The 24,922-nt window shown below is 36.5% G+C and overlaps 1 protein-coding gene and 1 pseudogene across 1 annotated transcript; both read left to right on the top strand.

Annotated features, from left to right (window-relative positions):
• The first annotated feature begins 818 nt into the window (after nucleotides 1-818).
• Nucleotides 819-7,942, top strand: LOC107675822 (sodium- and chloride-dependent neutral and basic amino acid transporter B(0+)-like; annotated as a pseudogene).
• Nucleotides 7,634-20,690, top strand: LOC107675823 (transcription initiation factor TFIID subunit 4-like; the record flags this gene model as incomplete). The annotated part of the gene is made up of 12 exons (XM_016470292.1): nucleotides 7,634-9,264; nucleotides 12,702-12,841; nucleotides 14,007-14,120; nucleotides 14,254-14,346; nucleotides 14,696-14,818; nucleotides 16,947-17,036; nucleotides 17,453-17,632; nucleotides 18,654-18,798; nucleotides 18,888-18,996; nucleotides 20,028-20,197; nucleotides 20,291-20,421; nucleotides 20,601-20,690. Coding segments are annotated over exons 1-12 (2,094 nt in total), but the record flags the coding sequence as incomplete, so codon positions are not given.
• Between the last annotated feature and the right edge of the window lie 4,232 nt (nucleotides 20,691-24,922).

Consider the following 24,922-nt stretch of genomic DNA (forward strand, 5'->3'; position numbering starts at 1 on the left):
AACTCAGGACACAAACATCCTGAATGCAAATTATATTAAGAGTATATATTTTTTTATCAAAGTCACCAGGACACTGTGTATTGGAAACTTGTCAGTAAGGTGCTGTTTCACTTTGACAACCAACTTGTTTGACTTGTTAGAGATAGAAAACTCAAAGAAATAACCTGAATTTTTCCTTGCATGGCTCCCTGAACAATTAAAATTATACCACCTCTGTCAAATGAACTATAAATACATCCTTATCACCACTTTTTGCCTCAAGCAAACTTTTCATTTATTTGAACCCTTCCCTCTAAAACAGACACAGCCTTTGAGGGGCTACTGTTTGTTTCCTTTACCTGTAATTACCTGATAAGCACTTTAATGACAGTCAAAACAATTCTGGGAAATAACATCAGACTGTGGCAAACAACTCATGACCTATATCTCACAACTGGTTCGTGTGTAAAATTTATTCACTTTGGAATTTCTCAGGTGACTGATACCTAGTGATTACTAAATTAGCCCAGTTATTGCTATTGTTAAAAAAGCTGTACACACTATGTAATATTATAGATATACCATATATTTAGACACAAAAACATCCTATTAATAAATCAAGCTCAAATAAAAATATTGATTTATAATTCATGATACTTCCAACATAGTAAATGTAAATGCAAACCGAGATTATAATTAGTATCTGTAATGTGTATGAAGACTCCAAATGGGGTGTATGTGAACGACAGTATATAAGACTACCGTGTACAGTTTTTCCTCAAGTTCACTGTCAGGTGTATCCATCATTTCACCTGTCGCTCTTGAGACTGTGCTGAAGAATGAGGAAATACAGCTTGAACAACATTACAGGAGTACTATTCAAAAACTCCGTTGCAGCTGAGCAGGTAACCAACAATTATGTTCACATCAGTTTTTTTATTTCTTCGCACATTTTGATAATAATCAAAAAAAGAAAGAAAGAAAGCAGGACCAACTGAAGACTTTTTTATGTGATGTGATTTGCAATGAGTATTATGTGTTTATTTTTCTTTTTTTTGCAGGATAACAATGAATCTAACAAGCCAGATCCTCATGTTGGGCAGGAAGATGAGAACACTGAAAGGGGAAACTGGAGCAGCAAAAGAGAGTACATGCTGTCTATGATCGGCTATGCAGTTGGTCTTGGAAATGTGTGGAGATTTCCCTACTTGGCTTACAAACATGGGGGAGGTACAGTAAGATGACTTTTAATATTATTTCTGACAATAATGTGTTAAATTAATGTCTTTTTCATACTTTTTTATATTCGTATAATAGAGGAGCAAGAATGTAAAAGTAGGCAAGAAAATGGGCAATGTATTTGACTTTTCCTTCATAACTCATTTATATGAACACAAAATCATTTTTAAAGAAAAATTCTATTTAAAAGTTATATTTCACTCTGTTTTGAATACTGCATCTTTTTAACAATTTAAGGGGCCTTCCTCATCCCCTACACTATCATGCTGGCTGTTGCTGGCCTTCCTTTGTTCTTCATGGAGAGTTCCTTTGGACAGTTCTGCAGCCAAGGCCCCATCAATGTGTGGAAATCTGTGCCTATACTGCAAGGTAACATTGAACATATTCAACCTTAAAATTGGTCGATCTAAAAGTTACAGAGGAAATTCTTAAAAATACACTGTGGATTCACATTAAGGTCCACCAATGTGGTAAATGCCTTGAGGCTAATTCATAAATGTATTAAACCAACCTTGAGACATGCTAAGGACAAATAGCCCTTCGACAGAGTTAACATGCAGACTGCATACTGAAATTTGCCCTCAGGACCTTTACATTAGTTTTTAAGGGGGCTTGTGGGCACTAAAAAACCCAACATGTGCAAATCAAGTTCACACTTATTTAAGCAAATTGATTCAAAAGTTTGGCTTTTATACTTTAAACATATATATTTTTTTTATGTGATTTTTTGTAGGTGTTGGCATCACAATGATGCTGGTTAGCACTTTTGTGGCAATCTACTATAATGGGATCATTGCATATAGTATCTACTACCTTTTTGCATCTTTTCAATATCCTCTCCCTTGGAGTGTCAAGGACTGCAACTCAACAGGTTTGTTATGTAGACCGTTTCTCTTTTAAAGAGGCCCATGATTCAGTGTCAGACATTCCATGATTTTTTGCTCAGATAATGAAAGTATTAGGATTTTTCTAGATGAACTGGCTTGCAAGGGAAATTTGCCTTTCACACATAAACCTGTAATAATAATAATAATAATAATAATAATATCTAATGGGAACTTCCTCACAGCTCTGTGCTTAAAATTATAAGAGTTTAAACTAGTTCTTTATAGATCAAACTATTGTTTTATATGTTCAAAGTGTATTTCACAGCTACTTTCCCATACATCGTTCTTTTTATCCTACTGATACGTGGTGCGACTCTGGAGGGAGCAAAAGATGGCATTGAGTTCTATATCGGTTCAAAGTCCAACCTCACTAAACTGACTGATGCTGAGGTCTGTAAAGATCTAAATACAACAGTCTAACCTTACCGTTTATAATCACAGGAATACACCAATATCAGACAGCTAATGTAGCCCGTTTTTACCGTAGGTTTGGAAGGATGCAGCTACTCAGATCTTCTTTTCTCTCTCTATTGCCTGGGGTGGTTTGATGGCTCTGTCCTCTTACAATAAGTTTTACAACAACTGCTACCAAGACTCCATTATAGTGTGTGTTACAAACTGTGGCACCAGTGTCTTTGCTGGCTTTGCCATCTTTTCTATCCTTGGACACATGGCGCATGTCTATCGGAGACCAGTGTCAGAAGTTGCAGATGCTGGTAAGATCTGAATTGTAAATGTAGGGTTGTTTTTCATTTTTCAGTAATCAGAAGAGTGTATTGCAGAACATTTAAGAGTTCTTTTAAAACAAAGGAAGTAATAAAAGGTGTAGTTTGCCATTAAAGAAATAGTTTTAAACAATAATAAACATTCTAGCATGATGTACTCATCCTCTGGTTGTTACTTGTTCTGGTTGTTTCACACACACACAAAAAAAAGCAGCATACAGGTTTGGAATAACATGAGAAAGAGTAAAAAATTATCATCATCTTTTGGTGAATGATTCGAATGAGTCATTGTAGAAATAGTTTAATCAAAAATTACAATTCAAGCATGATGTACTCATTCTCATGTTGTTTCAAACCTACTTTTTTGGGTTGTATTACAGAAAAAAAACAATAATAAAAATACAGGATACAGGTTTGGAATAACATGAGAAATCGTACAATTCAATTACCTTATTAAAGGGGTCATATGATGCTTTTTTAAAGATCATTATTTTGTGTATTTGGTGTAACAGAATATGTTGACATGCTTTAATGTTCAAAAAACACATTATTTTTCAAATACTGTACATTATTGTAGGTCCTCTATGCCCCGCCTCTCTCAAACGCTTCGTTTTCTACAAATCGCATCATATGACCCATTTAAGTGTTTTTTTTTTGTTTTTTTTTTTGAAGAAGCTAAACCCCAGTTTGTGGTTTAGGTTTTGCATTGGCCTTCATTGCGTACCCTGATGCTCTTTCTAAGCTGCCAATTTCACCCCTGTGGTCAGTCCTGTTCTTCGTTATGCTTATTACTCCTTGGCTTGGACTCCCAGTTTGCAGGAATAGGTAAAGAAAAGCAGATTTAGATACAATAATAAAAAAAAGAAAAAGAAAAAATGTACTCAAATATTTGATGTGAATCATGATTTGTCTTCAGAGGTTATCGCCACCTGCCTCCAGGATGCCTATCCTACCCAAAGTTTTAAAGTCCAAACGAGGAATTGTTACAACAGCAGTCTGCATTGTTCTCTTTTTGCTCGCTTGCCATGTGTCACTGGGGTAGGCAAACCATTACGAATATAGATTCACGTTTTATAAGACATGTAAGACCAACCTTAAAATATTACAATTATAAAATTGCATTACATGAAAGGATAATAAGGGCATTCTGCACAGTGTGATCCCAGTTGTATGTTTAAACGTGTTTTGTTTTGATAGGCAGGAATATATTGGGTGAATTTAATTGACACTTTTTGTGCTGGATGGATTCTCCTGGTTGCTGGATTACTGGAGGTCGTTAGGTCTATCCATCCTGTATGGTCAGTATACATTAGCAATATGTGATAATGATATATGTTGTCTCCAATTATTGTTCTATTCTTTTCTAAAATGCATTTACATTTTCAGGTGGAAATCGATTCATCAAAGACATCGAGATGATGATTGGGACTAAGAGCGCCCTCTTCTGGTTCTGGTGGAGAGCTTGTTGGATTTATATATATATATATATATATATATATATATATATACTATATCTGCCTGTTGGAAAACGTGACCAAAAATATTAGTCTTGAATAGATTGACTATTTTATGTTAATGTTAATAAATAAACATTTTACATGTAAGTAGCTTTTAGTGGGTTCTTATCTCGGACTTAGTATTGTTTAGTCAGCAACTTTGACTTTCTCGTCAGCAAAAAATGTTTATTTAGTCAAATCTATATCTAATAATTATGTTGTTTTTGAAATGATTACTATTATTATTATATATATTTTTTTTTGCAGATTATTCTTGTATGGTCTTTGTATACTTTCACTTCCCCCACATATGGCTCAGTTGCATATCCAGTTTGGGGCATTTCTGTGGGCTGGTGTATGACTGCATTTTGCCTCATTTGGATCTCTATTGTTGCAGTCTGGAAAGTATACAAAGCAAGTGGAGGCCCCTGGCAGGTAAAGTGGGATTTTCATGTTTTATCTGATAAAAAAATAAAAAAATAAAAAAATAAAGGATTGTAAAGATTTTTAAAGACTATATATTAACATGTGTAGTATGCCAGTGGTGCATTGTGTTCTTTAGCCATGCACCATTTGATTCTGATCGCTTGGCTTTTGTCATTCAGCGTATCAAAGCAGCCTGTTCACCCACAGAGGACTGGGGTCCTTACTTTGGAGTGCCACAGAGGGGAGCACTATGGTACGAGAGAAGCGACTGATGCACATATATTTGTAATCTCAAATAAATTCACAACTAGATTATAAAAAAAAATATGTTCAAGCATAGTGTTTTAATGTATTTGTACATACATGCATATGAAGCACTCTAGTCTCCATGTAGCTTATTGAACAAGACAGTTTAATATTTTAATGTATATAGTTGTAATCCTTCAGTTTGATTGTGTGCATTTTTTTGTGAGTGTTGAATTGTATTCTATTTGAAATTTTTTGTGTATTGAAATTTTTTGTTTTACCTTTGTATGTTTACATTTATCTTTTTTTGTGTGCTCTTATTGGAAAATGTAATGAAATCCAAATTCTTTTAATTGAAATGAAAATGTATATTTAATGAAAATAAATAAATAAATATAAATATTCATATAAAAATATATACAATATCAAATCAATATGAATATAATTAGCAGACAAAACAATTGAACGTTCTTGCATCTTATGTTACAAATATTTCTATTACAAAAAGAGGGGAAAGTAACATTAATGGGGTATATATGAAACATAAAATGCTTGCATAATGCAGAGAACATATCATTTTTGAGAACAGAGTTGTCAATGGGAAGAAGGTGTACCTTCCAACATGACAATGACCCAAAGCACACAGCAAAACTGAGCACACAGTGGTTGAAGGAGAAAAATGTGAATGTTCTTGCATGGCCTAGCCAGAGCCCAGACTTAAACCCATTGAAAATCTGTGGAATGACTTGAAGACTGCAGTCCACAAATGGTCACCATCAAATTTAACTAAACTTGAGCTGTTCTGCAAAGAAGAGTGAGCAAATATTGTAAAGTCTAGATGTGCAAAGTTAGTAGAGTCATATCCCAACAGAATAAAGGCTGTAATTAAAGCAAAAGGTGGTTCAACAAAATACTGACAAAAGGGGGTGATCCTTTTTCCAACTCAATGATTCTGTTTTTTTATGTTTTTTCTGACATGTTGGTGTTATTATCTTTCACTTGGATGTTATAAGTTGCACTGAGTAAATACAGCTGGATAAAACAAAGACTTGTGTCCGTCTTCATTTCAGGCTGCAAAGCAACAAAATGTGATTGTTTTAAAGGGGGTGATTCTTTTCTATACCCACTGTATAAAAGTAATGTTTTAATATGACAATATGCTACGAAGCACTGAAAGAGTAGAAATGTAGAGCTGATGTATGTTTGAAATTTGAATCTGAAACCCACCACACTGCAGAAGAGCCACACCTGTGATGCAAATACACTTAAATCTCTTTCAGAAATAACTTGCCAAAGCACAACTCTAAATAAATGAGAAATCAGGGGCAATTATACACACTAGAGAAAAGGTGTGATTATATCAGATTATATTATGACAGAAATTTTCAACAACAACAAAAATTTGTAATGATAAAAAAAAAATTGAGGTATACAATTTTGGCTTTTGGATTTCACTCTTGTTTTTCTGTAAATATTATTTTTCCGCTGTCTAAAACATCTTGTTTTCAAGTGTTACAACTTCCTCAACCATTCACTTAGAGGCTGATTATAGCACGCTGACTTCTTGTATTAAATTCAATATTATGATCCAAGTCTTTGATTCAAGTTTATTTATGATATTTTGACACTTGTAACACATTTTTATACCAAAGGATGACAGGTAGATTTGTACACTCTTTAAGATTGTAATATATCATATAATATGTAACAAATATTATAATACTTACTAATAAATTTTGACCTCAGGCACTTTCAGTCAGTTTTGAAGCTATCCACATCACTTATATAACTGAAAACGTATCATATATATATATTTTTTTTAACATTAAACAACATTTAATGTTGTTTACATTCATTTTGAGTTTCATTTTCATCTTTAAATGTCCACACCATTTTGAAGTGAATCTCATTTCACAGCATTATAACAATAATTATAATTATAAATATAATGCAATTATAGCACCATGCATTACTGTACATGTTTTCTCCATCTTCATATTTAAAGCATCATTTATTCTGTATTTTAAACCTCAGCATCTTCATTTTTCATAACCGACTGTTAAACTCTGTGGACTTTACAATTATTGAATAAAATGTAATATTAGAGATATTTGAAATCTCTTTTTTGACAGTTTCAAAGTAATTAATTATAGATTAACATACTGGAGAGGTGCCTTTGCCCTTGTTCCTTTTATTTGAGATTAGAACAATGCTGTTAAACGATTTTACTACACTTAATATTAGTAGCTTGTTTCTTATAGATGTGTTACAGACTTTAATTGCTAAAGATCTAATGCACAATGGATAATCAAAATAATCAAAAATGTTTAAATAAAAACATGACAGCAATATACTAAACTGTCAAGAAAAAACAACAACTAAAATGACCACCTGGACACCTGTGTCCAAGAAAAAAGCTTTTTATTGGTTCATTCAAGGTTATCGATACATTAACTATTTTATTTCAATATTATATTTACATAACGTGCTTGCAAACTTAAGAAATGTTTAATTTGTAGTTAGCACAGTGCAATAGTGGATTAAACGCGATTGCAAAAATATACCATGTAACGGAGCGAAGTAATCGTGAGGATACTGTAAATGTAAGTCAAATGGGGTTGAGCAGGAACCCTGTGAACTATGGATGCAGTTGCACGCGTGCCCTCTATGGCCAGTCACGCTGGCAGAGGTGTGGCGCCTTTTCACGCTTTCAACACAAGACGCTTCAAAACACGGGGCCATCTTGGGGGAAGACAGCCCGCTGTGAAGTTCACCGAATAGCCGCTACACGGTTTATAACCAACACATAACATCTAAGAGTGCCTCTAGATATACCTAAGCGCAATCTGCGTACAAATCAACGGTTGTTTTTCAACTTCACAAGGTCCCTTTCTCTATGACAGACCGACTCCAACCACGCTCTCGCTCCGCCAGAATCAACTGACGTTTCACATGTCCCGCCTCCACGCAGGGAGACAACCAATGAGGGCTCCGCAAAAGTCCAGCGTAATGACGTTTCCGCTTCTGCGCGCATGCGCACTGTCATTTTGTCCAAAGCTCCTCACTGTTCACATCGAAGATGGCGGCAGGCTTTGACCTGCTATTTAAGGATTTCTGTATTAAAAGAGTGGGAAAGAAACTTTTTACCGATACTTCAGGTTGTATTAGATTAGAAGTTTCCACATCTTGTCACAATAAGTTTGAGGTAAGCGCCCAGGCAGCCGGAAAACCACCCCGCTGACTCCCGGAAAAGAGGCAATTCAACTAGCTAATGTTGACATTCTGCGAGCTCTTGTACATATGAACATAATGAAAGCTGCTGCTCTTCAAGTGTGCTAGATGATTATCTCTCCCAAGAGCATTGTTACTAGTGGACTTGAGGTGACCCGGGCGCTTGTCAAATCTGTATTGACATTGTGACACGAGACTCCCCTTCACTCACGCTTGTTCCTTCGAAAAGCAACTGGAGGCAAAAGCGGATGAACCAAACGTCCTGAACTGATGTGCCAGAGGCACAGATGGAAGACAGCTAAGGCGATCCGGTGTTTCTTAATGCTATGGTAACTACTTTGATCGGGACGTCCACAGTGCAAACTTTGAACGGAGGCAATGCAATGGATCCGCACACTGAAAGCGGCACTCCAGTGTCCAGTGGCCCATCATCATCATCATCATCATCAGACGACGCTTCAACTTCTGTTCCAGTTGTTAATAACGGGCCCGGGGTGGCGAAAGGACTCGGAAACGTCACTGTCGCCCCAAGCCCAAACACAGTGATACAGTCTTCATACGGGAATCCTCCAGCGGCAGCATCCGCGGCATTCAGTGCAGGACCCTCGGTGACAGTTGTCAGGCCATCTATGCAAACTGCTGGAACAGGTTTAACTATTAACGGGAGTAATAATAATAACACCGTTTCGGCGACTGTAGCCAATGTAGCGACCCCGGGAATAACAACTACTTCTACTACTACTTCTACTACTACAACGTCCCCTCTTTTGATGAACCAGACTCCTGCTTCTGTCCCAGCGAGCAAGTCTGAGGCTACTAAAACGATCATCCAGCCCGCCGGCACCATGACTCTCGGCCCTGTAGTGGCCAAGGGGGCTGTTTTGCAGGGGGTTTCGAGAACTGCAGCTCCGGCAACTGTTGCAGCAGCAGCGGGATCGAGCCCTGCCATCAGGGCCATTGCGCCACAGGTGTTAGCGCCCCGACTCCCTCAGAGCACCCCGGGCCAGAACATCCAGAACATCCAGCTACCTCCAGGTACCCTCGCTCACACTAGCACTCCCCTTAAATGTGTGTATAATGATATGAATTTGTGTAATGAGGATGTTGTAGAGATTTTAACAGACATCTGTGATCTCGTGCTAAGTTTGTGCGTGCGTATTGTGATGTGCGTGCGTATTGTGATGCGCGCGCTGCACTGGAAACATACTGCACACAACAACAGCAAGCGCAGTTAAAGTTCCTGAAATTTATATAAAGTATAGTTCTCCCTAGAATTGCACATCCTTCCAACCTGCATAACTTTCTTTATTGTGCACAACACAAAAGGAGATGTCAGGCAGAATGACTGCTTCATTCACTTTCACTGTATGGGAAAAAGAGATGCATTTTGCTTAACATCTACTTATGTGCTCAGAAGAAAAAATCCTACAGGTTTGGAACAACATAAGAGCGAGTAAATGATGGCATAATTTTTGTGTGTGGATAAACTGTGCCTTTAAGCATAAGAAAAAAAAGCATAAGAAAAAGCTTGTTGATATCGACATATCTTCTTCCAAGTGAGTTTTTCCGCCTTAAAATCAACAAATTTTAAGGTATTGTAACTGTAGTAACTGAATTTGAAGAAAATGTTGGGTTAAAGTTTGGCCATTGATTATAGTGCTTGCAAATATGATTCTTTGTTTTGTAAATACGTATTAAAGTTTAGATTCTTCCATTCACTTTCAGTGCTAAAATGTTTAAAATCTAGCTTTCAGTGATTTAATAACTTAAATCTGCTAATATATTCTGGTTTCAGTTGCTTCTGTCTTGCATTCTTCTACCTTTCTTCTCCGTTATGGAGTGTTTTTACACTTCACTTTGAGCATGCAAAATTTCTTTTGACACTGTAACGGTTGTGATATAACATCAGACTCTGCAGCATCTTTTTAAAAACATAAATTCATAATGTAAAAATATCACAATCTGCAAAGAGGTGATGGTGTGACTAATATTAGTGCATTATATTAATGTTCTGTTGGTCCCACGTCTTGAGGGGGCAGTTGTGGCCTAATGGTTAGAGAGTCAGATTTGTAACCCAAAGGTCATGGGCTTGAGTCTCAGTACCGGCAGGGATTGTAGGTGGGGGAGTGAAGGACCGGCGCTTTTCCACCGTCAGTACCACAGTCCAAAACCCCCACTGCTTCGGCTGTGTGTTCACGGTGTGTGTGTTTGTTCAATACTCACTGTTGTGTGTGTGCGCTTGGATGGATGAAATGCAGAGCACAAATTCCGAGTATGGGACATCATGGGACACCATACTTGGCTACACATCACTTTCACTTGATGTGATATGAAATTGCAAGGTAAAATTCACCAAACTAGCAAAATGTTAAAGTTCTAAGTGTGAGTCTTCAGTGTTCGCATACATGTAAATGAAAAGTGTAGTGTGACTGGCATTTTTCTTTTGTCTGTATGCTCTGGTCATTCTAACAAGCCTGTTGTCTGGCTGCACGGAATACTTGACAGATTTTTCTACAAGAGGCCATCTGGATTCTCCAACCAACATTTTCTGTTCAGAACACATCCGTTGGTTCACACGGTACCGGAGATGGAGTGTGTAGGGTTCTCAGTGTGCTGTGCAAATATAGGCCACCAACTGTGCGCTTTATTCTTCATGCCTCTAAGCAGGGCACGGTTGCCAGAATTGACTCCAGTCAGATCAATAGGAAATAGTGTTGGGTGATATGCTCCATAGTAGGCCTGGGCGATAAAACGGTATCGATATTTATCGACGGTACACCTTCTTCGATAACGATAGAAATTTTTTTTCGATATAGCGCACGATATACACGTGCTATGAGTGACGCAGACAGCACACACAAACACAAACACGAGAGCTGTGCCTGCCTGTGCTGAGGAGATTGTGAATAAAGAATGAATATTAGTCGAATTTAAAATAAACATTTGAATGTTAGGTGTAGGAATGTTAGCGTCATCAGTGGAGCACGAGATGCGGTGATGATGTAAGTGACATTGTTGCATTTGAATGTTTTGTTAGTCTAGCCAACGAGACGTGCTGCTGCTGCGTTATTCATTCAAAATATGAGAGAAATACAGAAGCTCAATTCGGAGAAGATCTTGATTAGGTTAAAACCGAAACCAAGCCATTCACACAGAACGCATATTCAGCGCTTTTTTTTTATGACTGCTGCACTCGCATCTCACAAGAGATGTATAGAAAACCATGCAAAGTTAAAACAGTGTAAACTTTTAGAAAACACGTCACGAATTTGTGGAGGTTTATTCCTTTTCACTGCGTCTCGTATGTTTTAAATGCAATCTGTGTGAATGGCGCTTCGGCTCTTTGGATTAAGCAATGCATAAATACATGATGCTGTTTTGTTCATAATTGTTTATGCAATTTATGAAATTATATTTGATTTTTATGAGTTAATTAGATGTAATGCACGTTTCTTTATAGAGTTACTTCCTTGAATTGACAATTTAAATGCGCTGCATTATTTTGTTCATTGCGCCCTCCTGTGGCCTCGGGAGACAAGACAAAAGTTTCCTTAAGACCTATTTAATCTGCATATAAAACATTAGAAATTAGATATTTGTTTAATTTTTATTTTGTGTTTGATTGTTAAAACAAAAAATATTTCTTGTTTGTCTCAAAAAATTGGGTTAATTTAAAAATACAGTGGTTAAATAAAAAAAAAAAATTCTATTGCTCTTTGTTTTAAAAAAGGTTATAAAAAATGTCAATAATTAACAATACCGAACGATATGAAACATTATATCGTTGATAATTGTTTTAGCTATATCGCCCAGCCCTACTCCATAGTCATATCGTCCTGTCGTCAGCCTGTGAGATAGCTGACACATGATATTATCATGTTAATTTATTTAATTATTTACTTTCATATTTTCATAGCCAGAGAGTGAACCAACTCTAGGGTAAGGCTAAAAGCAGCCTAATGGTAGTTTTATCTATTAACTAAATATATAAAATATTTTTAATATGACTGAATTTGTATTTAACTCGATAGCAATTTAATAGAAACATTGTAAGTTCAGTGATGCTGTCTACACTGTATGATGAATAAATCCATTACGCTTACATTGCACGTACATCTGCATTTGGACAACAAAACTCCGGTGTTTCAGCGTTGACTCATCTGACCGCCTCTGATTGGCCATTGCATTCTTAAAGTCAACGGAATTGTGTGGTTATAACACGCAACTCTGTAAAAACGCGAAAAAAATATGATGGTACAAATAAGCCCTAATATTAATTAGATAGTATTACTAGCCTGATGATAATAATAATAATAATAATAATAGTCTTGCTATCGTCAAAGGTATAAGCCACAGGTGATATCTCTTATCGTCTATCCACACAACCCTAATAGGAAAAGTTCACTAATGAATAACAATTTACATGGGAAATGATGTCAGCCTTTCTATATGTGTGATGTTTGTGTGCGCAGGTATGGTGTTGGTGCGTAGTGACAGTGGTCAGTTACTGATGATCCCACAGCAGATGTTGGCACAAATGCAGGCCCAGTCTCAGGCCGCCCGCCCTGCTGCCCCCACCAGCACCACCCCTGGGCAGATCACCTCTGCACAGGTAATGCCTTCTGACCTCCCTGAACTGAATTGACATCAGCAGGACATATTTCAGAATGATTGCAGAACAATAAATGCATTTGTGCATTATGTAGATTATTATAGACTTTTTGTGTTATTAATGTTGCATATCAGATGCACGTTTTTAATAATAAGGATTTTTTTTTTCTGCTGGACTGAATGACTGTTTATCATTTTTGTGGTAGGGCCAGTGACAATTTGGAAAGGCAGAAAAAAATCTGAACTACCTGGCCAATAGTTCAGATTTTTACTTGCCTTTTTGCAATTTCTACTCATGCCACCACAAATATGATCAATAGCTATTACATAAACAGCATATTTATGTGTATGTCTTTAGTTGAAAACTGTGTTTTCTTAACAAAAATATCAATAATGTACACTACTGTCCAAACTTTTGGAGTCAGCAAGTTATTTGTAAAGGAATTAATGTTTTTATTAAGCAAGAATGCATAAAATTGTTTAAAAGTGACAGCAAAGACATTTGTAATGTTACAAATGATTTCTATTTCAAAGAAACGCTGAAAATTCAGCTTTTCCATGACAGGAATACATTTTTATTTTAAAATATATCAAAACAGAAAACTTAAAATTACATTGTAATACTTTTTTTTTTTTTTTTGATCAAACAAATGCACTCTTTGTAGCATACAAGACTTCTTTCAAAAACCTTTAAATAGTAGTGTAACTCCATTGCAAAATGTGTATAAATTCATAAATACACTACTGTTAGGAAACAGTGGAATATGGTGTGAAATGTCACTTTGTTTTATAATTTTTATCCATTCTGACTGATACGTTAAAAACTATAAGTAGTTTTGAAATTAGGACAAATTCTTATCTGTGTTAGGCTAGATAATGTAACTTTGACATTAAATGAGATTTGACAACATTGTTCATTAGATCGCATAAATATAATATTTTAAGGCATAAAAAGTAGCGACACAGCACAAGTCCAGAGTAAGTGAGAGTTTTGCCAGCTAGCCCAAAAATCTCTCACATCGGCCCTGGGACATCGCCCAACTTTATTGTTAGGCCGTAAGATAATGAAGTTAGCTATTAACTAGTTGGTTCCATGCTTTTTTAAATTCTTGAATTAATTTCCCTTGTCAGTCTTTGCTTGTTGATGTATACCTGTATACCTGCAGGCGCCTGGAACTCCTCTAATGGCCCGACAGGTGACTCCTACCACCATCATAAAGCAGGGCTCTCCAACAGCCAGCAGCACGGCCACTACCACACTCCAGAGACCACCTGTACAGGTAGCTATAAAAGGCACATCACCTAGAAACAGCCCCTTTAATAATGACAGCAATCAGTTTGTGCTGTAAAGTGTATTTCTAAGGTGGCTGTTATCTTCTCTCTTTATACTCATTCTCTCTGGTGTGTCAGCAGGCCTCCTCTGTGGGTGCAGTGTTGTCAGTGCAGGCAGGAACCGCCCAGAGGACTGTGACTGCTGCCACGGGGACCACTGTCTCCTCGGCAACGGTGAGAGGCTGCACTAACTTAGCAGTCACACAAAGATACGCTAGTTCACAACTGAAGAAACGATTCTGAACATTTAGCTTCATGCTTAAAGGCTTCTTGAAGGGTCTGTAAACTGACCTGGTTATATTTAATGGCTGGTGAAAATGAGTTTCCAAGTGCAAACCTAAATGAACTAACTGTTCTCAGAGTGGGAATCCCCTGATATCCCCATTTGATGCAAGACTCTTTTGATGCTATTAAATCTTAACCTGAACATTTGTATACATCCGAGGTACAGATGCAAGATAACCTTAAGCTGCTGCAGAGTAAAACTACTTTGTGCTAATGCAATCACTTTTCTTTTTTATAGGAGACAATGGAGAATGTAAAGAAATGTAGGAACTTCTTGTCCACGCTGATAAAGCTGGCCACTAGCGGTAAGCAGTCATCAGAGACTGTCGCCAACGTTAAAGAGCTGGTCAAAAACCTGCTGGTAAGTTTCAGAGGTTGACTGTATGTTTGTGACTGTGAAAAAAGGTTGACATTTTTATCATAAAAGTTTTTTATTTTATTTTTTATGTAAAAATTTGAATTGAACAGATTCACTTTGTCACTTTGATGAATGAGTGTTTCATAGTCTACCCCTACAGTGGGGTCCAAGTCTGTGACCATTTTTGAAAATGCTTTGTATTTATTATTATTATTTTTTTATTCACTACTGTTCAAAAGTTTGGGGTCTTGAGATTTTTTTATGTTTTTGAAAAGAAGTCTCTTATGCTCACCAAGGATGCATTTATTTGATCAAATATGCAGCAAAAACAATAATATTACTGTACTGTATGATATTATTATTATTATTATTAAATATTACAACTGAAAATAACCCTTTTCTATTTAAATGTTTTTTTTGTAATTTATTCCTATGCCATTACTCCAGTCTTCAGTGTCACATGATCCTTCAGAAATCATTCTGATATACTGAGAAATATTTATTTTATTATCAGTGTTGAAAACAGTTGTGCTGCTTAATATTTTGATGAAAAACATGATACTTTTGCTCAATTTAATGTGTCCTTGCTGTATAAAAGTATTAATTTACTAAAAAAATCTTACTGACTCCAACCTACTAAATGGTAGTGTATATATTTAATATAATTTGTAATCATATATTTATTTAATAATTATATATTTAAAGATTTTACATTTTATTCATACAATTGAACCATTTTGTTCCATTTAAAATTATATTGTCAGCATAACGGTTTCATTAAAAAGTGTAACTGAAAAATTTATTTGAATTTCTGAATAAATTATTAAATCATTTGCCTGCAGAAAATGTACTTGAGCTGCATATACTCATGAAGTTTGTGTAAAACCTGATGATCATGATGTGCTTTAAAGGATTAGTTCACTTCTGAATTAAAATTTCCTCATAATTTTCTCACCCCCATGTCATCCAAGATGTTCATGTCTTTCTTTCTTCAGTTGTAAAGAAGTTAAGGTTTTTGAGGACAACATTCCAGGGTTTTTCGCTATATAGTGGACTTCAGTGGGGTTCACTGGGTGGAAAGGTCCAAATCGCAGCTTCAGTGCAGCTTCAAAGCGTTCTACACGATCCCAGACGAGGAAGAATGGTCTTATCTAGCAAAACGATCTGTCATTTTCTAAAAAAGAATAAAAATTATATACTTTTTAACCTCAAACGCTTGTCTTGTGTAGCTCTGCAATGCGCATGCGTACTCTGTGCAGTCCCATTCGAAACAGTTAGGGTAGGTCGAAAAACTCCCATCTCATTTTCTCCTCCAACTTCAAAATCGTCCTACATCGCTGCAGAAGTACCGACCCAGTGTTTACAAAGTGAATGTGCAAAGAAGTCAAACGCCCTTTACAAAAAAATGGTAAAACAGCGATGTAGGACGATTTAGAACGATTTTGAAGTTGGAGGAGAAAATGAGATGGGAGTTTTTCGATATACCCTAACTGTCATGAAGTGAAATGCACAGAGTTCACGCAGAATTAGACAAGACGAGCGTTTGAGGTTAAAAAGTATATAAATTGTATTTTTTTTAGAAAATGACAGATCGTTTTGCTAGATAAGACCCTTCTTCCTCGTCTGGGATCGTGTAGAACGCTTTGAAGCTGCACTGAAGCTGCGATTTGGACTTTCCACCCAGTAAACCCCACTGAAGTCCACTATATAGAGAAAAACCCTGGAATGTTGTCCTCAAAAACCTTAATTTCCTTTCGACTGAAGAAAGAAAGAAAGACATGAACATCTTGGATGACATGGGGGTGAGAAAATTATGAGGAAATTTTAATTCAGAAGTGAACTAATCCTTTAATGGACACAATCTGTCTTTTTATATAAAAACGATTTGTCACAAATTTACTTAGTTAAATAGAAATAGTAAAGAATCTTATATATTTCTTCTTCATTTTACTCCATAATTTTTCTCTGTTTGACATTTTTTTAATTCTAAAATGTTTATTTTAAATTAATATTTTAATATGGTCTCAGACTTTTGAACCCACTGTATTAGTCATTGGTCGTGGGGGACATGAACCTCTAAATATGCTAAAATGTCCCTATGTGTGAGTTGTTTTTGTGTTTGTCCCCTTAGGAAGGGACGATTGAAGCAGAGGAGTTCACCAGCAGGCTCTACAAAGAGCTCAACTCCTCTCCTCAGCCTTATCTAGTGCCTTTCCTTAAGGTAAAGTTCTTAAAATATTATGAAAATGTAACTAAATTATTGTGATTCGGAAACAGGTAATTATATAGTAATTAATATTTAATAAATTATTCGAAGTGTTTACTAATTGGAGGGAAAATGATTTAAGAGCGAACTGGAAATACAATGTTTATTGAACAAACTTATCTTATTTAGCCGTTTCACAAAGCGCATGTAAGCAGCATGTTCATTTTGGTGGTTGTGTTAACGCATTGCAGCTTTCACACTGCCTGCATAAGCCACACAGTGCTGCTTAGCTAAAGCGAATAGGCAAATGGAGTTGCATGAAACCGTTATTTGCAATTGCTTATATGACGATCTATTACCAGCCAAAACTTTATAATCGGGGCAGTCCTGTTTCCCACAATGAATCCCTTCTTTTCCATGTGTTTCCTCAGAGGAGTCTTCCAGCTCTGAGACAGCTCACTCCTGACTCCACGGCCTTCATCCAGCAGAGCCAGGCCCTCCAGGCGCCCGCTGTGGTGCTAACCAGCACCAATACTGCTGGTGCCACCGCCGCAGCCCCTCGCACGCTCATCCAGCCTGCCCTCAGCAACTCCAGCCAGACTGCCTCTCTGGTAAACACAGATCTACATGCATAATTTACCTGATGTGTTGTTTAGTGAGACTCAAGGACACTGTTGGGATTATTAATGCTTAACAGCACATTACAGGTAAAATGAGGTGTTTAGTCTTAATTTACACTGAGCTAAATAATTGGAGTTTAAATTATTGAATGGTAATGCCTGTATTTGCCTTGCGGCAAAGTAAAAAATCAGTCTGAGCAGTGTCAATTAATACAAAAGAAAAACATCATATGCATATTATTAACTGATGTTTCTTACACATTGGTGTGGGATATTGACTGTTGGTGACAAAGAGTAAGTTTTTTTGCCTGATAATATGGATAAAGGACAAGGGTTAGGAATTGTGAACTGGTTCTTATTCAGTACCGGATTCATTAAAAGGAACTACATGATTTTTATGACACCGTTTGATTAATATTTCTTGAATGTCTGCATTTTTCACTAAAGTGGACAGGAACACCCTTTTAAAATGCTATGATTGTGTTTCTTGGACTGCATCTACAAACTGGTATAGACACTGCAACGCAACTGGTCAGTCTGATTCACGAATACATTTTTTCATGGTTTATGTGTACTTGAGGATCATGAGACTTAAATCAGTGTTAACGTATGACAAATGTAGTTAAAGATACACATTCAAAACAGTTTTGTTGAAATAAAGGGTAATGCAATTATAATAACATGAGGTTAAATTCATTTTGAGGCCCGTTTGAGCCTCATTTTAATTGATTATTAAATTAGTATTTAGTATTAATAATAATAATAACTGCTATTATTATGATACAAACAAATAATATTACTATAATTATTATTAAGATATTTAAAAAATATACATGATCAATAATAACAGTAATAAATATGAATTCATATATAAACAAATATTTAAAAATAAATATACATGATTAATTCCGTCAGCTGGCCCAAAATTCTCACATCCATCTTTGAGTCTTGTAAAGTACATTTTTTCCCATATGGTTGTAATTATAGAATGGCATTCAATGTCGTTGTTCAGGTATTGCAGCCTCCACAGCAGGGGGCAATAGTGAAGCCCCCTCAGGTTACCCTGACAACCACTCCCATGGTGACGCTCAGGGGTCAACCCCACGGCCACATAGTGGTGGGTCAGCCTCAGGTGCAGCTCAAACAGATCCAGACAGGTGAGTGTGTCCGTCAGATCCATCACTGCCTGTTTTGTGTTTCATAGTGTAATGACACAAAACGTAACCTCTCTCTCTCTCTCTTTCAGTCGCTGTGAAGCAGGGTGTTGTGAGTAGCACTAAACTGGCTCCGGGCTCCATGTCTATAGCGTTAGCTCAGAAGAATAAAACAAAGGATGGTGCGGGAGGAACTTTCAGGTTTGCGTTGTGTTCATTTCACTTTTCTGCTGCCATGTAAAATAATGAACAGCAACGTTTCCATTACAAGACATTGTGCACAACATGAGTAATACACAAAGTTTGGCTAAACTGATTGTGATGAAAAGATCTTACATTTTCATCATTTAATTCATTTCAGGCTGTACGCAGTTGTTTGTGTGTAAATTATGACCGTTACAGTGATATTATCATGACCATGGGTCGCATAACGGTGTAATATACATTTTTATACTGTGAACCAGTGTTATTTTAGTATTATTGAAATACTATTATATTATTTACTATTTTCAATTAGCTATTGTTTAATTCATTTCAGGCTGTACGCAGTCGTTTGTGTGTAAATTATGACCGTTACAGTGATATTATCATGACCATGGGTCGCATAACGGTGTAATATAAATTTTTATACTGTGAACCAGTGTTATTTTAGTATTATTGAAATACTATTATATTATTTACTATTTTCAATTAGCTATTATTTTGATATTTTATTTGATATTTTTGTATTTTATTTGATATTTCTTTTTAAGTTTTAGTAATTTTGTTGTGCTTTTGTCAGCTTAATTTTAGTTTTAGTAATTTAGCGGTGAAGCCAACATTTATACTTTTTTAACATTTTGACATTTAAGTTTTTTTTTTAATCTAATATTTTTTATTTTATTTAAATTAATGAAAACTATTTTTAAGTTGTAATTTTAGTTGACAATAACAACACTGCACTGAACATATAAATGATTAATTATGAAAAATGCATAATTTACCTTTTAAGAGTTCTAAGTATGATATTTATTTACAATATATTAATAGATATATTACACAGATGTATTATATAGTTTTATATAATTGAAAGTATGGTAAATTGTCATTAGAGCAGTTATGCAATGTCATATTTCAGTTAGGGCATGTTTAGTAGGCATTTAGAAAGTCAGTTTTGCAGCATTTGTACAATTAGAGAAACAGACTCTCAAACTCTTTCTAACATATATACTTATATGTCTAAATCTGTACAGGGATGATGACGACATTAATGACGTGGCCTCAATGGCAGGCGTTAATCTGTCGGAGGAGAGCGCTCGTATCCTGGCCACCAACTCGGAGCTGGTTGGCGCAGTCACGCGGTCTTGTAAGGATGAAGCTTTCCTCTCCGCCAGCATGCTACAGCACAAGATACTAGAGATTGGTGAGACTTCTAGTTACGGCAAAATCTTGTATTCGATTTGACTAAAATGTACTGTTTACCAGAGCTACTAGTTGTTGTCCTGCATGTGGTCAGGCCAAAGGTTTGGAGTGACAGAGCTGGGTCCAGAGGTTGTGAACATCATCTCTCACGCCACTCAACAGAGACTTCAAAACCTTCTAGAGAAGGTCTCATTGATCGCCCAGCAAAAGAACATGACTTACAAGGCAAGTCTGCTATATTTCTTTACCACACTTTGTTAAACCCTGGATATGTTTCATTTAAGTCAGAATTGGAATTATGAATCCAGAGGCTGTTTTTGGTCTCAAAAGCGCTCCATCCTTTGGGTGCCAGCTTTTGTTTTGAGCCTGTAAGGCTGTGTGTAATGTTAATGATGTGTGTGCAGGAGGATAGTCGGTACGAGCAGGTGGAGGATGTTCGCTCTCAGCTGAAGTTCTTTGAGCAACTTGACCAGTTGGAGAAACACAAGAAAGAAGAGTTGGCGGCTATTGGACCTAGAAAGAAAAGAAAACTGGATTCTCCTTCGCTTGGGAGTGACGCAGAGGTACCAAACATCTCTTCCTCAACGTGGCAGTCTGCTGCCCTCCTCCTCATCTCCTTCTGTGCCTCTTTGTGCCCTCTTTAAATCATTTAGCACCTGTTGGACAGGTTTGAGATGTAAGGTGCTTCAAGGGTCGTCTCAGATTGTCTCAAATGGCAGATAGGACAGTCTAAAGGCGTAGTCACAGCCATTTTCAGCTATTTTTTTTTACACAATTTTAAGTATATATTCACGTATCATGCTATTTTTGAATCTACCAACATTGGTATTAAAATGTTCGCTCAAGCAGATTAGCATTGTTGTCAAAGTTCATGTGTGTGTGTTGACAGGGCTCAGGTTTGTGCGTGAGTGCATCCAGGGGCTTAAATGCAGGAGCGTCGAGGCAGTACACTCGCCAGCGCATATCATGCTATTTATTGATTTATTCTTTTTTGTTATATGATCATTCACATTTTGCAGAGAAAAACTTCAAAAATGTATTTAAAAAAGTAATTCTATATCATGCTATTTTTTTGTTTATATTTTTATATTAATATTACAATATATTATCACGTTCAGAAAAATAATTGCAGTACATTATTTAAATATTCATTTATTGAAATGTTATCAAACACATTTTCAGCAAATTATTACTATTTATTTTCCTGTTTTATGCTATTTTCTTATATTATTTATATAATATTTGTCATATATTATCATTCACACATTTTAGAGAACTATCTGCTCTTCTGTCTAGAGAACGAGAGAAGCACCAGCCACTCACAACTGCTCTACCGAGCCCTTCTCAAATAGCAGCTAGCCTATGTCCTTCCCTCATTTCAGTCTTTAGGGCTTTCTTTCTCATTCTTAGTCTTTTTTGCTGTTATTATCATTCTTTGTCATTCCCTTTTTGTCTTTCTTTATCGCTCTTTCACACTTTCTGTCACATACTCACACATACAGTGATGCATTTTCCTTTACTTTCTCGAGCAGACTTGTGCTCTTCTTTTTTTCACTTTCTATTGTTTTTCTTTTTTCTTTCTCTTTTATTTTGCCTTGTTTTTAGCTTCCTTCCCCTTTTGGATTTTACTCTGCAAAAATTGTGTTAAAAGAAAACTGCAATTATATATCATGTTTTTCATAGAAGGTGGCTTTGTAATGTGCAAATTACCTATGTAAAAAAAAAAAAAAGAATTCACAGTGGAACTACCCATTCATTTTATATTTGTGTTTTTATAAAGATGTTTTAATAAATAAAAGTGGACAAAGTTTCTATAAAAAACTTGGTGGTGTGCTTTTATAATACAATTAGAATCCCTAATTGCTAGATTCATTTGAACAAATAGGACTGTTCACTTTAATTAACTGATTCAAATACACGACTCTCGATTTGGTTGACTCACGCATGTTCCCTTGCCCACAGTTTTTGGTGTTGTTGTGAGTGTTCTTTTAGATATAACATTTATTACTAGGTTTTATGTTTAATGAGGCGGTCACCCGAACTCAACGTTTTACTTCTCTAAGGCGAGTGATTTACAAACGCAATGCGAAGTGGTTCAAACGAATGATTCAAATAACCAGTTCAAAAGAACCATTGGTTCGTGAAATGGACATCACATTGTTGTTCTCTTGTTGTGCACTAGATGGCACTGTAGACCTGCGTTCATTGTGACTGCATCTGGGCTGATTTAGCATTCTGCTAGACATAAACGCTAGCTTGTAGCTGAAAATGAAAAAGGACATTATCTGACTTTTTATTTATGACTCCAGCCTGTTACTGGTTCTTCATTCACTGTTGTTTGAGCTTTTTGGTGGAACTGCGATTTTCCTTCCTGGTCGAACTGAGCCGTAAGGATAGAGTAAACACTTCAGTGTTGGACTTTGGCTCTCAAACTTATCCAGTCACAGTCATCCCCCCTGGATATACGCAGGTTTAAGAGTTAAACTCATGAGTGCATGACAGTTGGCAAGGCAAGACGAGTTAATGCTTCTAGGCTACAAGTAGATCATTGGAAATCTAAAGTTCTGCATGTTCAGTCAAAAAGTATCCTCAGATGCCTCTCTTACAGTACATATCCCACTTTGTACCTCATCCTGTAAATTCAGCAACTCGTGACAAAATTGACTACGACTAATGATGTCTGTCTATTTCCGCACTGCAGAATCACTCTGCCATGCCAGCCTCCCTCTTTTGCCCTTTGTGTGCGGGCACAATCCAGTGTTTTCCATGGTAATTCCCTTCTTCGCTGCAAAGGGCCACTGTTCCTCTAGAGCTAAGCCCACATAAGCTCCCTCTCAAGAGGAAGAAAGAGAGATGGCAGAGGCTGACTGGTTGCCTAGCTACATCTCATAGAATGTTCAGTGTAAACACAGCCGCTGGCGGAGGAAAAATCACACAGACTTTGGGTTTAATTTGGTGGAGCAGTTGTAACCCGACTATTATCCCGGCGCCGTTAGGAAGCCCGAATCTTACTGTTATAAAGACCCCGGTTGACGCTAGAAGGGATACAGCTACGCCACCAGTGCTTACTGGGCATGCGCACATCAATATTGCTTAATTTTCGTCACGCAGAACAACAATTACTGTATTTGCATTATTGTAAGGTTAGGTTTAGTGTTGGGGTAGGTGTAGACGTTAGTAAAACAGAATGTGATAGGGAGCAAATTTACTTTATTGTTATGTTCCCGGCTGTAGCTGTATCCCTTATAGCCAAAACCAACCAAAGACCCCCTGTTGTGACTTTTCATCCGACATGTGATAGTATGAACTACAGCAGGGCTGTCCAAACTCGGTCCTGGAGGGCCGGTGTCCTGCAGAGGACTCCTCAATGCCATAAAACTGAAGTTGTCAATTGACTGGTACACAAACAGAGGTCATTGCAGCATCGTTTTATTGTATGGGGGTCTGGACTTGTGTTTGTATGAATCTTGTGGTCGACCGTGTGGCTGTGACGTAGCAGCTTGCATTGGAATCGCTGTTATTAACCCGGGATCAGACTACTGGAGTTTTAAAATCCTAACCGATTATGAAATCTGGTTGCAGCACAAACATAAGGAGAATCTTCACAGATTTTCTTCCCTCAAATCTTAAACATGCACACAAAACAAGATTTGAAAATCGTGGCGCATCACATACTACAAGATATTATTACGTTGGCTTGAGAAAGCCAACTTACCGATCTGCTATTTAAGCTTATTATTATTATTATGAAAATAATAAAGTTTCTAAATACATTTTACATACGGGTAAAAAATGTATAGCCTGAATGCACTTTAAGTCGCTTTGGATAAAAGCGTCTGCTAAATGCATAAATTAATTACATTATTATTAAATTAAATGCTACTCCTAGAGTTTTCAAGCTACAAACACCAAACTTGGGTCAGACCTTCAGACTGTTCCGATTTAGTGTGCAATATATTTTCAGACTGATCTGACTTATGGTTTTCATAAAAATGAAGATTAAAAAGAATAAATATCCCATAGACTTACATTGACAGAATGTTCAAATGAGCCAAACTCCAACTGTCAAAACTGAGACTCAATCAAGCTTCCCTTCTATGTAATATTTCTAATACATTTAGACTAATTTAAGCTTCCCATTCTAATATTTCAAATATTTCTTATCTATCTATCTATGAGCTGGTTTTTGGCTTTTTTTTTTTTTTTAAACTAAATCAGCTGGTTTTTGGCTGGTTTATTTGCCAAATCTGCTGGTTTTACCTGTTTTCTCTCTCTCTCTCTCTGTTTTTCTGATAGACTGTATAGCCTTCAAAATATTCAAAATTTAAGCTTTAAAGGTGCAATATGTTTTTTATTAAAATATCCAAAGAACAGTGTTATATATTTTGCTGACTTGTGTACTTACATTATCCCAAATGTTTCGAAGAATGTTTAAATCCAGAGAAATAAGCAATTTTAACTAGTGACATGGAGTGTGTCTATAGTGTCACCTGCCAATGACGTCATAACCCCTCGATTTCCGGTTTTGTTTTGTAGAAAACATGGAAACGCCAAAGACACTTTAATATATTGTGCATTTTATTAGATACGTGACGACCGCACAGAGTAGCATAATAACAGAACTTTCATATGTATCTAGTATGATAAAACAGCGCTGCTTTACCCCACATACGCACGACCGGAAGGAGCGGAAGCGCTAAAGTGTGGCATAATAAAAGCTCCGCTG

Source organism: Sinocyclocheilus anshuiensis, unplaced genomic scaffold (assembly GCF_001515605.1).
Source record: "Sinocyclocheilus anshuiensis isolate Anshui unplaced genomic scaffold, SAMN03320099.WGS_v1.1 scaffold1640, whole genome shotgun sequence".
NCBI lineage: Eukaryota > Metazoa > Chordata > Actinopteri > Cypriniformes > Cyprinidae > Sinocyclocheilus > Sinocyclocheilus anshuiensis.